The 15,112-nt window shown below is 41.9% G+C and overlaps 1 protein-coding gene across 1 annotated transcript in view; it reads right to left on the bottom strand.

The window, feature by feature from the left end:
* Positions 1–2,012: 2,012 nt before the first annotated feature.
* The window catches only part of LOC111265509 (uncharacterized), a 41,048-nt gene continuing 27,948 nt past the window's right edge, over positions 2,013–15,112 (bottom strand). Inside the window, exons 13-25 of the mRNA XM_086970561.1 lie at positions 14,663–14,810; positions 14,221–14,443; positions 13,409–13,507; positions 12,627–12,858; positions 11,444–12,460; positions 9,677–11,188; positions 8,314–8,468; positions 7,531–7,685; positions 6,670–6,820; positions 5,563–5,689; positions 5,211–5,297; positions 4,280–4,680; positions 2,013–3,305 (exon numbers count right to left, since the gene is read on the bottom strand). Of these exons, the coding sequence (XP_086826687.1) occupies positions 2,670–3,305; positions 4,280–4,680; positions 5,211–5,297; positions 5,563–5,689; positions 6,670–6,820; positions 7,531–7,685; positions 8,314–8,468; positions 9,677–11,188; positions 11,444–12,460; positions 12,627–12,858; positions 13,409–13,507; positions 14,221–14,443; positions 14,663–14,810 (4,943 nt within the window). The 3' untranslated portion in view covers positions 2,013–2,669. The remainder of the gene's footprint in view (positions 3,306–4,279; positions 4,681–5,210; positions 5,298–5,562; positions 5,690–6,669; positions 6,821–7,530; positions 7,686–8,313; positions 8,469–9,676; positions 11,189–11,443; positions 12,461–12,626; positions 12,859–13,408; positions 13,508–14,220; positions 14,444–14,662; positions 14,811–15,112) is intronic.

Genomic DNA, 15,112 nt, shown 5'->3' on the forward strand with positions numbered 1-15,112 from the left:
GTGATTTTGTGCCATTGATGTAGATGGACTCCGATTTTACTCTTTTTTCATCATTTCGCAATGTCTTATTTGAGCAACGCAAGCTTCAAATCACATTAACCAGTTAACGCCGTTAAAAGGGCTCGGGAAGTGAGACGCGCTATAGAACGTAGGCTCATCTATGCAGACTAAATGGCATATCTGCTATGACAAAGGTGCAAAATTTGAGTAAAATTAAATAATGTCAGAAGAGCTCACCTTAAAAAACCTTCGTCTGTCTCAATTGGAGCAGTTGCAGATCAATGCTCAGAGACCGGTTTTGCTGCCTGCTTCCCATGTATTTGAGAGTAAATAACACATTTGGCATATGTGTGATATTTATAATAGGCTCTACAGGCCTCTCCAGTCTGTAATACCCAATTAATAATTTCCGCCGAAATGTATTACTATTCATTATGCCGATTTGCACCTATACCCATAGTAAGCGTGCGTCTACACGCTCGTGGCGCTAATACGCGGTGTTCTACTCGGATTGTAGCTGGGGTTAGTGGAATTGAATGGTGTATACTTACGTTGAAATCTCTACGTGAGAAAGCTATCTTCCTGGTTGCATAAGATTCCACATATTGGATGGGGAATTGCTAATAACCTTACCTTTCCCACGATTAAACCTCTTCCATGTGGTTACCGCATTGCGAATACCTGCTGAGGGAAACAGGATTACCAAATGCCTTAAAATGAAAGCTGCTGCTTCTTCAACATTTACAGTATCCTGGAAATGTATGGTTTGAGAAGCCTATAAATGATAATAGCCTCGTATGTTCACACTATGTAAACCTAATTTCAATAGCACCCGAATAACTTTTTTCTTTGCAACTCATTTAAATATAGTCACGTGTGATTTAATATTGCTGGCTGACGATTTCAATATGTATACATGCGATGCAAAGGGAAGCAGTACATTATAGAAACTTGATGAATAGTAGAAAAAACAGAATCGAAGATTCTGTTTGCGGCAACTATAGCATTTGGAGCACATAATGTTTGATATTCTCGTATCGAGCTGGTTGCCAAAGAGTAATCTTCAAAACGTGTGCTTAGAATGTTTGTTCTAATTAAACGAAACGATCAAGTCTTATATCAAAGTCACAGACGATACGACGAAAGTACTACACCCTCTCTATTTCATTTCCTATATATTTGACTCTGCACACCAGTGAAAATAAGCGGAGTTGTGACAAGAGCTCTGGTGATAACAACCATTTATTTTTAACATTGAGACCGCACGGAAACTCTTTAACTTGGAAAGATCAGTGTGACCTGTTTGAATCTTGTTACTTGCCATTTACTATAGAATTTGTGCAAGGAAAGAGAAGACATTAGACACATCTTCACCAGCAACAATAGTTCCTAATGGATGTTAAACAGAACTTGCTGGAGACGCGGTTTTTCATATTCTTGCAAATGTAAGTATTTCTAGATTTACTTATTGTTTACTTAATTTCCCCTCATACGAGCTCGCCATTTTCACGACTCAAAAAGAGCTTTGCCAGAGTGAATTTGGTAGCTTTGCAGAAATACTACAAAATAATTTGTAGGAAAAATGTTCAACCTTGGAAATGTTTATCGTAAAAAAAGAAGGGAATACTTTGCTTGAGTTTTTCGTTGTTGTAGATTTAAGGAATTTAACCCACCGCCTTTACCTAAATGGCCCGAATATTTCTGAAACCAAACTTGTTTGTACAGGCGAATACAGTCAGTTCACAAATATCACACAAACTCCTTCTTTTAGCCAAAAACCAAACAGTTTACTAATCTCCTCCGTGGGAGAAATTATCCAGCAAAAAAAGAGTAGTACCGCATTCTCAACATTCGAAATAATAAAGGATTCAACGACCAGCTCAGAAATATCATTCACTCACATCCAAAATATATGCCAGTCAAAACAGACCCCCTTAAATGCAACATGTTGTTATTTGTCAAGCAAAGCTTCGATTCTAATATACGACGGAAAAGTGATTTAACGCTTTAAATACATAATTCGCCCACTTCATTATAATTTTATTACTTGTATTATGGATATGATCAATGTCAGTATTATCGTTTTATTATTACACATATACTATATGAATCTATTGTGATTCAAGGATGAATCTTGCCAGCAGAAATGAATTCTACAGTTATCTAAAGTTACCTATTAGGCCCCAGGTAGGCGTTCTACATAGAAGGACGGACCTAATACGCCTACACTGTCATTCTGCTTGGGCTCTGCTGATATCGTCTGAAGCGTCTCGCCCGCGTGGTGCATGCTCGTTCAGCGTCCTCTGCCCGTATACTGAATTAGTAGTCAATTGGAAACGAGAACTTTTCCTTATACCTGAGTTCTGCCTAGCGAAACTACAGGCAAGGACCCTCATATAAAGCTGATCTTTTTGCCAGGCTTTGACTCTTTTTTTGCCTGCCCTCTTGTTCTATTTCTCAAGGATCTGTCTCGTGTCTCACGAGATAGGAACAAAAAGATACATTAATGTAAGTTTGATATACCGCCAGAACTTAATAGCGTCGAATATGTCTGGGTTATTTTGACAGTGACATCGATTCGATAATAACCCGCAGACGGTATAAATATGCTGCGTAGAAGCAAAATTAGGAGAAATACATTGTTTCGTTTTCTAAAAAAGAGAATGTGTTTATCGTTCACAGTCTGACAATACATTTGGCGCTTGGGCCATATCGGCTACTCTCGGAATTTTGGGCGGCATAACGCCATTGTTTCTATCCATACTCGTGGTAGGTACAACTTCAGTATTTGTGGCAACCTCACTTAGAGGAGCTCTGCTAGCTTCATTGGTAACCGGAAGTGAGGTCTTAGGCTTCACAACAGTTCGTTCTCGAGCTTCTATCGAGAATGGAGCTGTCGTTAACGGGATGGAAGTTACGGGCAACGAGTTGGTGGGTAGTGTAACCAAAGGCATCATTGGTGCGGCCAGTTGGGGACCCATAGAGTCAACGAACGCACTAGTTACCGTTGTAGAAGCAGTGTTTGGAGATGATAACAGGTTAGATTTCGAGGAAGAAGAGGCCGTCAAAGGAGTTGGCATGCCAGTCAGAACGACGGGCGCTGCACTAACAGTTGAAACTACTGATGACGGCAGTGTAAGCATCGCAGATGGCATAGACGTCTTCGAAACCTCTGCTAAGATCGAAGGCGGATCCATTTGTACGACGGATAAATGACAGGCAGAAAGTGGCGTCGTGACTATTCGCTGATCTAGAAGTACCTCTGGTGCTCGGGATTGCGACGATACAGCCGGCGATGGCTTAGGCTGCAAATATGGGAAAGGACATTGTGAGTAAAATGATACAGGCATAATGAAAGTGCTATAGGTGCGTTTTGAAGCGCTTAAGTCGGAACACTCGAAAACATGAGAAAAAATTTAAGATAACACGATTTTTTTTCAGTGTGCAAGTTACAGCCTGAATGCACCAAACAAATTGTAAACTCGTACAGACATTATATAATGATCTATGATTGTTCTTGATGTGCGTATTCCAAACGTTCATTACGCTGCCTAAAATAGAATTATAGCATTTATAGCAAACATTGGGTATGTATGTCAGGCAGTCTGCCTTGAATACATGTTTCATGCGACCTTTTATTCACATGAAACAATGTCCCGAGGAAATATGTTAGCAAAGCATTGAGCAAGCGGATACGGTTTGGCAGTATTAGGAAGGAAACTCCAACGAATGTTTTCGAAGCATCAGAAATACCCACTGATCTGATCCATAGACATGCAATCTGTGATGCAGATTTATTGAAAAATGATTTATTAAATTTTTTTCTCTATAACCACCGCGGTTGACTTGTCACTTTCAGCGTAATAAGCCGCCCTGTACAGATAGTATCAATCAATGCTCTTTATAGTATCGTGCACGCAAAAATTGAGTCAGAAAATGAAAAGCTGCGATTCTCCAAGCTTAGAGTGCCACCAGCTGTTTTTATGCGATTCGTCGTTCGTTTCAGAGCTACTGTCGTTGCGTGGTGGATGCTGTAGGTTGAAGTTATGAATATCGCCCTGTACCACGATGCCGCATTGAGCCAAACTACTTTAGCTATCACTCCGATCTCGCCTGGTAGCTCTGCAAGCTCCAGATGCCTGCTTCCAGCCAATTCAGAGCGTTCGGGATAGAATCTTTAGCTGTCTTTTTAGGCACAACCAAATCATTCGGTGATACACGGCCAGCTTTCGCCTTCGGAGCATAGCAAAAGGTTTATGACATTTCCTTTTGCTGTTACCTTTATTTTTAAAGATGACGTTTTTGCTCCCGTATCATAACTTTTGGTCGCAGCTGATTCCACGGGGTTAGCCGGGACGCTTGCAGCTGGGTAAGCAACCACCGCAGAAGGTGTCGGCGGGGCTATTTTACTGACCTCTGCTCTAAACGTTTCCATTTTAGCTGCCGGTTTCCCATGTGCGACCGATGCGTTAATAATCATTTGAGTAGCCTCGTCAGGTCCAGGTGTAGGAACTGTTTGGGTATTAGGCTGTTTGTTTGCAGCACTTATACAGAGAAGGTAGTCTCCTAGGAAGGAAACGGGCGTGGTTGGCCTCTTAGCGCAGACAACGATCAAAGCATCTACCAGGACGGCCTCAACTCCGCTACGCTCCACGAAACCGCGCTCGTCCGAGTTCAGTTCTATTGATCAATGTAACCAATCGGTATTGTCATGCGAAAAATCAAATATATTTTGGTCATTTTTCTAAACGAATCCATATTCATAGCTACGTTGATCGTACTCCAAATGAGCGTGTGCGTTGTACACTTTTTAGGAGTCTAATTAGAATAAATTAAAAGGATGAATTATGAAATGTTTGCTTCGCAGCAAAGAAATAATATTATCGTTAATATTAAAATTATAATTAAAATACTTTCTCAGTAATTTCTATATGTAGAGTATTCGATTAGAGATACTGTGGTCTACTACAAAGGCAACCTCTACGTGACGGCATTAATTCGGGTGGGGGTAACTGCTAATTAGTTTCTGATTAAGAATAGCAAACTGTCATATATTATGTTAGTATCAATTTATGCTCTAATCTGCTATTGTAGAATAATATAGCGACCGTATTTATAGTATTTCAGTCCTATTTCACTTAATTAGGAACAGGTTACAGCCAATAGAATAAACAAGAAATCACTAGGCTCAAACATTTTGCTAGTCTTACGTTTAATCATATTGGACACGGTGTCCCGAACTTCCTGTTTAACGTCGCTCATAGTAGCTGTTCCTGATGTCGCGCTAGGCGATCGGTCTGAAAAAATAACGGTTGCGCGGTAAGCGAACTACTTATTAGCCAAACTGCACATTTAATAAATAACAGAGGTTTAAACGATTTGTTTTTACCTTACCTATGTTTATTCACTAACAGGAGCTTTGAGTTGCAACGGAATATGAAAGTTCAGTAGTGTGAAACGGTATACAAACAGTTCCTTTAAGATGCCGTTCTGTAAAGTTAATTCTCTTAACACTGGATTCGATTGATTCGTAATGCAAACCGCTGAACGTTGACTGGTCACCTTTGTTTATTCGGTCTGAGTCAATGCCAGAATCGTCGTGGCCGGGCGTATGTTCGTAATTGCGGAAGATATCCTCGATTGTTAGCGCGTCCGGATGGGTACGGTAAAAATCCGCTGAATTTCCGTTCTAGTTTCAACAGTCCGGTAAATGAAACGACAGAAAAGGAAGGCATGAAATGAAGAGAAAAAGTTCAGAAACAGTAATTACACATATTTAACAGCACATAACAACACAAATATTTAAAAACAGTATACACCGTACAAGGACCTTGCTTGTTCTAGCATCTACAGCCATGTTTATGGGTATTTCAAACAGCAGAAACGATCGGTGCAGCGCTGGATAGATACGTCGGCATGGGACACTGTACTCTAAGTTTTCTGTTCTGCCTAGTCAAAGTGTACCAGAGAAACATGCTTACGTATTCATTGAATGGATAGAATTTGAATGACTATAATAAAAGCCCTAACAACAACGAACGAAACTGAACGTGTATAGACCACCATGTTTCATTAGTAATTCTGGTCAGAATCAGTGTAGAGTCGTTGGCGATGGGTGTGTGCGATTTGGGAGGTATTCCGGTTTAACCAGGCTTGACCTTGAGAGTAGGCGAGCGGATTTAATTGCTGCACCTCCGCGTTTACATTGATGAATTTTGGTTTCCGCTCTTAAAGTTATGCCACCTACCGTGCACGCTCCGGTTTGTTTGCCCTCTTCGGGACGAGCGATAGTGCTCCAATTTTCAATTTGAAATTACACAGACAAGGGCCTTGCCGAGGTTCGCGAGTTAACGGTTGTGTAGTGGCTTTATTCTCATTTTTTGGTGCAAAAATATGGTGCTGTCATGTATTTTAAATTTAATAGCGCTTGTTATATGTTTTTTTTTTTTATGCAAAATTGCCTCAAACGAAGTTGCATATCTCGAAAGTTATATGTTTATTACTGAGGTATATTTGAAGAGACGTTTTATAAGACGAAATATTACTACAACAATTGGTTTTGAGAAAATAATATTACGATGTATTAATTTTGTGTGCGAAGAACTCAGTGCGAATAATTAAATTATAGTAGCAGAAAACCTGTTATTACTAGTTACTATGTGTTTGTACCTTGTCTTTAATGTTTATATCTGCTCCAGCATTTCGAAGAATCTGATAATAGTCCACATCGATGACTGGTGCTACTGCGGCGTAGTGAAGTGGAGTACGACCCTCGTTATCGGGTCCATCCAACGTTTCTGGAAAGAACTCAACGATGTATCTGCAAAATAATGTTGTAGTAAACAGTAAGGTCTTATATACTAACAAACAGGATCTAAAAAAAAACAGTTTGACTTAGATAGAATACACAAAAATTGCTTTAGAAACATTTTGACCACTACATATAACGGAGTCAAGTACTTAGCCAAATTCAATGATACGCTTTCTGGTCGACTTCACGGTATACACTGATGCAATGTAAGAATAATTGAGAGAAGCGTTCTAGCATGAAATCGAGTCCCCAATAAGTAACGTGTTTGCCTGCTAATCTCAGCGGCACATGGTGGTCTGAGTCCGGTCTTAAACACATTTCGTTTCGCGACGACAGAAGCAGCCGTCTGACGGTACCAGACGCAAGACAAAACATATAACATAAGTGCAAAACTGCTCAATGGAGCCGGTATTCTGCACAGTGTGAAAGTAGTTGTCGGTCATATCCTTCATTTCGTATACAATTTCGCGCTTGGAATTGTGCTGATAATAATAAAATACCTATTGCAGTTAGTAAGTTAGTTCTTGAACCGTATTAGTTAGTAATAACGGTAGGTTGTCTTCGAAAAGCTTAATTCCATCCATGCTGTCTATCTATTTATGTGATCAGGGTGCAGCTGAAGAAAACAAGTCACAGCAAAAACCTGAAGCAAGGTACATTAACATGCCTGCGGCAAATACTAATAACTGCACAATTGATCACGTGATCTGTGAACTTACTTGAGCACATCGGGATGGCCGTAGAGAATAGATAAATGCAGCGGACTAGCCCCGTTCACGTCCCGACTAAGGGCGAATCTTTTCCTAGTCAACAACTCTTTAACTTCGTGTACGTCGCCCTTAATCACCGCTTGGTGTACCTGCTGGATTTTGTCCTAACGAGCAAAGAAGATACACGCACACCCACATTGCGCTCAGTGCTCTTAATTAGAATGGCACGTAGATAGCCATACGACGTTAGGTTAATCAGATACGAAATAATTAAAAAGTGTCTATGCAATCATATCTATGAGCTTTGTCGCAATCAGTATTCGTTAAGCCAGTTCCCTTGTTCGAGGAAATCTACAATAAATATTAAAACGATACAGGTTTCGACGGTCAAAGGCACAAAGGTTTTAAATGATGATTAGGGATAATTAGGACTGAAGGTACTTCATCTCGTCTCCAATTGACCTCTAAACGGTCAAATTAACTGCTTTTTTTTTAGAAATTCTTGTTACAGGTATCGGATTTTTGATCTTTTAATTATACCTGGCTATCCTCTTTGTGAGACCAAATTTAAGGAATCATCCCTTTCGTATGTATTGGGTAGGAGCTGTAATGGTATTCGTAGATATTCGTGATTGCTATTTATAATACTTGCTACAGCAGGAGGCATTCCGCAGCAAGAAGAAAATGCTTTCTTTGTCACGCCTATCAAGAGGTCCTTAAATTCTATTTTCGTCAACCTTATGGCCACTATCACACAACAACTTTTCACTATTTTATGCTGGGTTGACTTACCATATAGGTTGGAACAAGGCTGAGAAATTCCTGCACTTGGGGGTTACTTGAGGTCTTCCCTATAAGCCGTTCTCCTTGTCCAGCAATTACTACATGTTCCAATCGTAGGAGGTCCTCTTCCTTAATCCAGTAGTCAATAAGTTCATTTAACCGATCTAAAAGCACCGGCCAGACGCACTTATTAACACATCAATTTGCTACAATTCGGTGTTACACACGTAAAACAAAGATTTCGCCTCGAATGAATTTATAAACGAAGATGCCTTTAACAACTATCACAAACAATAAACTCCCAACTAGAAACAAAAATCAATCTCCGTGCGAATTATACCTTCATCTAACGTTAAACTTTGTTCAATTTGTCTTAATGGCAGTTAATGTTATGAGAGCGCTATTAACTTGTAATTGGCAATTCATCATTCTGCGGCGTGTATGTATCTCAATGATGTTCGCCTCGCTGGAGAAACTTTGAACCAAACGAAATTTGAATGCTTAGGACCCCGGCAGAAGTAGAACGGCTTGCCGCTGCTCGTAGTCTGAACTTAATCAAAAACGCGGACTTGGGCTCCTAACGTTCCGGTAGCCGTTGTTATTCGGTCAGTATCGTGTTGTACGGCTTTCTCCATAGATACAAAGTAGAACACAGGGTCTCAGGAGACCCTTGGGATGTAACCTGTTCCTGGAAGTAGCAGGCCAGTAACACAACGTCAAGGGGCAAAACGTGACATCCCTCGGCCTAGGGACATATTGGACCGGAGATCATTGTTGTAGTTTTAAGCAACCGGGGATCGTTTTCCGCCAGATTGAGCTTAGTTTAACGTTAGGTAGTATAGCTGTAAGTGTGTTAAGGACAGCAGGTGTTGGCAACAGCATGCGCTTTCGGCAAGTGTACTTTGTAACAGTCGTTGACGCTGTTGCCTCATAACTTTGGAGCTTATGCGTCACCTGGTGCTGAACAATTGCAACTGTACTGTTCCAGTTGAAGAGACTTGGTTTGATAACTATTGCATCGGGATTCGAGAGGAGGTGGCAGATACAATAGACACGTATCGCTGGTTGGGTCTCGAAATGAATTGAACAACAGAACGATATACCACCTGAAAAACTATTGTTGGGAAGGAAGAAATATTTCCTGTCGTCTAAACGGTGCTCGAAAGATACAATGAAACATAGAAAAAGACAGAGCTTGACAGAAGTGTATGGAAATAACGTGAATCAAATACAGAAGACAGTGAAGTATACACGAAGTGTGGGTTGAGTCCTTGTGCACGTCAAAATGTAGCTGTTGCAGTCTCAATCGACTCCTGACTTGGGGCGTGCCGCAAAATAAACTAGGTGCAGTTTTGTTGCTATGGCAACTCACCCATTGCAGCCTTCATCCGCGTAGCCTGTTTTCGTTTACGGCTTTTACTTCGCGTACGAAGACCTGATTGCGCTTCGTTAGGCGTTTTAGTGACGTCTAATACCACGTTTTCGATGAACGCATCACTAGTCGTTGGGGCACACTGTTCTGGTTCGCTGTTCACGTTAATTTTTGATTTTTCAACCGCGACATCATCATTTACTCCTTCAATAGTCGGCACCTCGTCATCTGCATTCTGAGTTGTTTCGGCGATTTCTGAAGCTTCGCCACTTTCCTTCCGTTCTATTGCGTCAGAATTTTCTGCATTTTCTAAATTAATTGCTTTTTCTGCCTCAGCTATTGCCTCGACTTTATCGGTGATTTCATTTTCGGAATCTTTATCTTCATTTTCCTCGGTCTTCGTTGTTGTATCCTTACAACTTTTTGCGTCTTTTGCAGTGGCATCCCCTTCATCAGTCGGCCTATCTTCCTCGGGGTGCTCGTCTTTATTTTTTTCTGCTTCATCCTCTTCTTTATTCTCAGTTGTCCCGTCGGTTTCGTGCGTAACTGCCTCGATCGCTTCCGCAGCTGCCTCCTCGCTCTGCATAGTTTCCTCGATTTCTGCCTTCAGTACATCCGTATCAACTTTATCTGCAGTTTCATTTTCGTCCTCAGCTGTATCATCCAGGACTGCTTCACCATCCACTTCAGTAGTTTCATTTTCGGAATTTCTTTCAACAATGTCAGTTTCGAACTCATCGCCGTCGGCTCCTTCGCCTCCTTCGACTTCGGTTCTGCCTTTATCGTTCGTTTCCTCATCTCCCTCAACCTCGGCTGCCTCATCCTCAATAGGTTTATCATCTGCTTCTAGCGCTTCGCCTACTTCGTTCAATGCCTTTTTCTTCTCTGCATCGTCTGGCGGTTCGTGTTCTTTTTTCACTTCCTCGTCAGTCTTGATACTGTCTTCGAAGGCTTCGGTCGCTTGCGTATAGACTTGTTCAAGGTTGCCTTCCTGCTCTGCCCTAACCTCTACATTTGTAGGTGTTTTGGCTTTATGTGTACTCTCTTCTGCTTCTCGTTCTAAACTTTTTTCCTCTTTTCCTATTTGCACATCATCGCCGCCGTCCTCGGCATCAGCCTGATCAGCCGCTTCTTCGTTTTCTTGAGAATTTTTAGTTTCCTCCATCGTGCCCCCTCCTGTATAAACTTTCTCCTGCTTAGTTTCACCTCTATTAGATTCGTTTTCAGGGGTGCCATCTGCTGACCCCTCGGCAGCTGTGGTATTTGCAATTGTCCCTGCCTCGAGCTTTTCACTGGACTCGCTTGGCTCATTTGTACCTGAGACGTCGTCTTCTCTTGGTTCCTCATCCACTGCTGCATTTTGATCTTCTTTGGTTTCCTGCCTAGTTACTTCTTCGTCAGTTACGGTTTCCGACGACGCAGCGTAAGTCTCATTGTCGACATCAGACTGGGCCTTCTCAGATTTGTTTGTTTCCGGCGTCTCCGATTTTGCCTCAGGATCGCCCTCACCGTCTGTAACCTCACCCGTATTAGTTTACGCAATGTATGTATGGTCAATGCTATACAAATCCGCTCAGACAAGCAAACACGTACAAGTCATACACAAGATGCAAGACACAGCTATGGGTGCAACATGATGTTAGTGCCGCAACGCTGAGTAGACGGAACGTGGGCTTTTTGTTGAACGCTGACTAACTCAGTCATCTCTTGCTACCAAATGATTCCCATCTGGGATAATCTATGGCATGGCGTGTGCATGGCACTCACCATCAACGCTCTTCGCGTGTCGTTTTCCGTTTTCATCTTCAACGGCTTCTGTATCTAGTGTTGCGCAGATCTTAGAACTAGGCACTTCCGGAATGGCCGACAAGGTCCGTTTGGCCGCTTCCGGCGTTTCAAGCTCGCCGACTACCGAATTTTGCCTCTGCGAATCACCTCTGTCGACCCGCAATTCTGCGCCTACCTCAGTTGGGTCTGTCTCGCTTCTCTCAACTTCTTCCTCGTGGTTCTCTTCATCAGCGTCAGTTTCAGCACCGCCTTCAACCGGTTCCACACCCCCAGTTGCACCAGTGTTCTCAAGGTTCTCAGTATTCTCTTCTTCTTCCGCTTCCTTTTCTCCTGATGCGGCCTCTGCCCCTTCGCCTTCATCGGACATTTCAGCATCCGCTTCTATACTGTGAGGTAAATCTTCTTCAACGGCCTTATAGTCAGTACCGGCCGCGTCCCTTGCAGTCACTTCATCCTTGTCCTGACGAGGACTGTTGTCGTCAGTGGTTGCTTCTTTCTCATCACCAGCATTGTTTGCTTCTGTCGTATCTTTAGTCTCATGCTCTCGATAATTTGCAGCATCGTTCTGATCGTTATTATTTTCTATCTTATTTTGTTCGTCAATCTCGTCACTATCGGCCTTATTCTGCTCCTCTTTGACTGATTCAGATCTCTCGGGGTCCTCTTCTAATTCTTCAGAATGCGGTTCAGCCTGCTCCTCGTGAACGTCATCTTCTGGACACTTTGGCTGGTCTTCACCCTCGCTATTGTCCTCACCGTCATTGACCGCAGCTACCTGCTCTGCAGCATTGCGAGCAGGTTCATTTACCACTTCTTTTGCGATAGAATCTGCGAAAGTCTGGATAGCGTTCACATCTTCACCTTCAGGCGTCTTGCTCTTTTCGCTTTGGATGCCCGAATCAATCTCCTCATCTCCCGGCTCCTCATCCTTATCCAAGTCCTTTTCGCTTTCGCCAAGTGTCTCTGGGGTCCAAAACAGTGTTAGATATATGCAGGCTTTTTACAGCCAAACAGACACGTAATGGTCATGAAACCATGCTTAACCTCGGGAACGGCAAGAACAACAACAGCAACAAACAAGAGACGTCAAGCAAACTTCCTAAGGATAAAAACCTGTTAAAAAATAAATTTTTTTACTCATCGGTGACACATTAAAACTCACGGTGATCGTCCTGGTCGCTAATGACACTGGATTCGCTGTTCGTTCGAGTACGTACGTCCCGACTCACATGATTGACGTCGGGCATCGACTTTCGGGAAAAGGCACTCCCTAAAGCAGGCAGCGGAGCGGCTCCGGTTCGACGCGAGTAGTCATCATAGAAGCGTTCGGGGTTTGTCGCTAGCTTCTTCGGAGCGCCCAGACTTCGCATATAGAACTCGGCAGTTCGTCCGCGCTGTTAGTAAATTTAAAAAAATCACCTAACTTTCGGTACATCGCTTTACATAGTTAGCTAAGGCTCTGATATTGACGTTTTTATATTTGTAGGTATGGGAATTTGAAATGAATACTAAGCCGGACATGTTTGCGACAGAAAACATCATGCTTAAACGATTTATAATTGCTTGATATATAGGCGTGGGGCAATACGCATATCATAAAGTTTTGTATGATTCTTCCTTGAGAAGGCAATCATTTGTGTAGCCTTAGCATCTAAGTTAAAAAAAAAAAAAGGTTTTCGGAGAATTACAAACGAGTCGATTATCGGGACTAATTGTCTGTCCAACTTTACGTAAATGATTCGCTGTTCCTCTGTAGATATAATAACATATATATGTATACAAATGTGAACTTAGGTTAAAAACCGTGGATATTGGATCATTTTGTGACATCCTCTTTGGCCTTTCTTTACTCGAAAGATAGATCCGTATCGTCGTGTATTATGTGTACATATAGAAAAATAATCAGTTACTCCGCATTGGAATGCACTGATGTATAAGACATACCGAATCTAGCGCGCGCACATCGGCGCCATAGTTGACTAGGAGACGATAAATTTCGGCATCTTTCTGCAAAGCTGCTAAATGTAAAGGTTGTTGTCCATTCTGAAACGTACGATAATTCATTGTCACTTTAAACAAAGTTTCCTAGGCTAAAAAATCTTCGATATCAACCTAAATACAATAGGCCCCCTGCTTCCACTCTGAATCAGTCATACATACAGAACTTAATATGAACTATGTCTTTTCAAGATGGTAGTGATCATATTGAACACCGACAGCCAACAGAACTTTACATTTGCCGTACCGCTAAAGTTGTCCTATGCCTATTGTGACCTAAGCTATGTGTACTGTTATATGATGATAGGATTGCACCCTCGAACTATCGCGGTGTATGATATTGTTTTATTATTGATGGATTCGTATCGCTTGATCGGAAGGGCTCGCTATCGGTCGATAGCCGACCTATAGACCCATTGCCATTAAGATAGATGGCATGGTTCGGTTCAACGGTCCTTGATTCCAAAGCCCATTTTTGTAACGGAATCAGGCATTATAATGGTACTGTGTTACCCTTTCTGAATAGATGCGACTTCTACCTAAGGCTCGTAGTGGTCGGAACGCGATCAATTCTACCAACGGTCTAATTTCTAGCAGCCCCTACTGGCTTGCCTTCTGTTTTTGCTGTAATGCAGTGCAAATTTCAAGGACGGAAAGGCCCGTCCGCTCTTTACGGCGATTAGCCAATCCAAACGACCCTTGACACATAATACATGCAGTAAATTTACTAAACGGGGCCACTTTTACTACTTTCTTACCGGTGTTTTTGATGTTAGGTACTGCGTGTAGTTTTTCGCTATGTATTCAATGACTTCGGGTTGCCTGTTTATTGTTGCTATATGAATCGCCTGATAACCATTCTCGTCTCGGGCTCGCAGCAGCGCGTCGTCTCGATTCGAAATAATTGCTAACATCTGGACATCGCCAGTACTGGCTGCCCGGTGGAGGTTCTCGATGCTTACGAGTTGTGTAGGAATTTGTCTGTTTCGAAGTAATGTTAACACAAGACAGTAAAAGTCAGAGGCCTTCGTGGTAATCATCAATCCAGTGAGCGATGCTGTCTGCTTTAACAGGAGTTGAAAGTATTGTATCATTCCCTTTTAGAAAATACACATTACAAAAATAGAGTTTAATGGACGTAGAGGAACGAACGCATTCGGTTAACAGACGCATGTTTTGTTCACGTAGCTACTCTTTTACCTGAGATAGTGTCGCAATTCCTCGTTCCAACTTGTTCTACCGACAAGATGTTTCCCATAGCCCTCTATGACTAATTCCTGGGCCAATGGGACGCTTCCTTTCTGTAGGGCCGTCGTGATCCTCTCCGAAATCTGGTTAGCCAGGAGAGCTATTTTGCCGTCAAAAATAAGTTTTTCCTATTTTAGTATGAATTAAAAATGTAAATATAAGATCTTTGAGCTAGAAGGTTTACAAAACCTGCATTTTAGCAAGCTGGATCGATCGCCATATACTTGCGAAGCATTATTCGACGAAAGGCAGGTTAAAAATACACGAATTTCTCATATCATGCGGGAACTTGATGATCGTTTTCTTCTTTGGCTGAAATCTATGCGAAATATGTAAATCTGCCCTTATCATTCTCCGTTTATGCTAACTTATTTATAAATTCATTCTCTACGTATGGAAGTA

This window comes from Varroa jacobsoni, unplaced genomic scaffold, assembly GCF_002532875.2.
Source record: "Varroa jacobsoni isolate VJ856 unplaced genomic scaffold, vjacob_1.0 scaffold_103, whole genome shotgun sequence".
Lineage (NCBI taxonomy): Eukaryota > Metazoa > Arthropoda > Arachnida > Mesostigmata > Varroidae > Varroa > Varroa jacobsoni.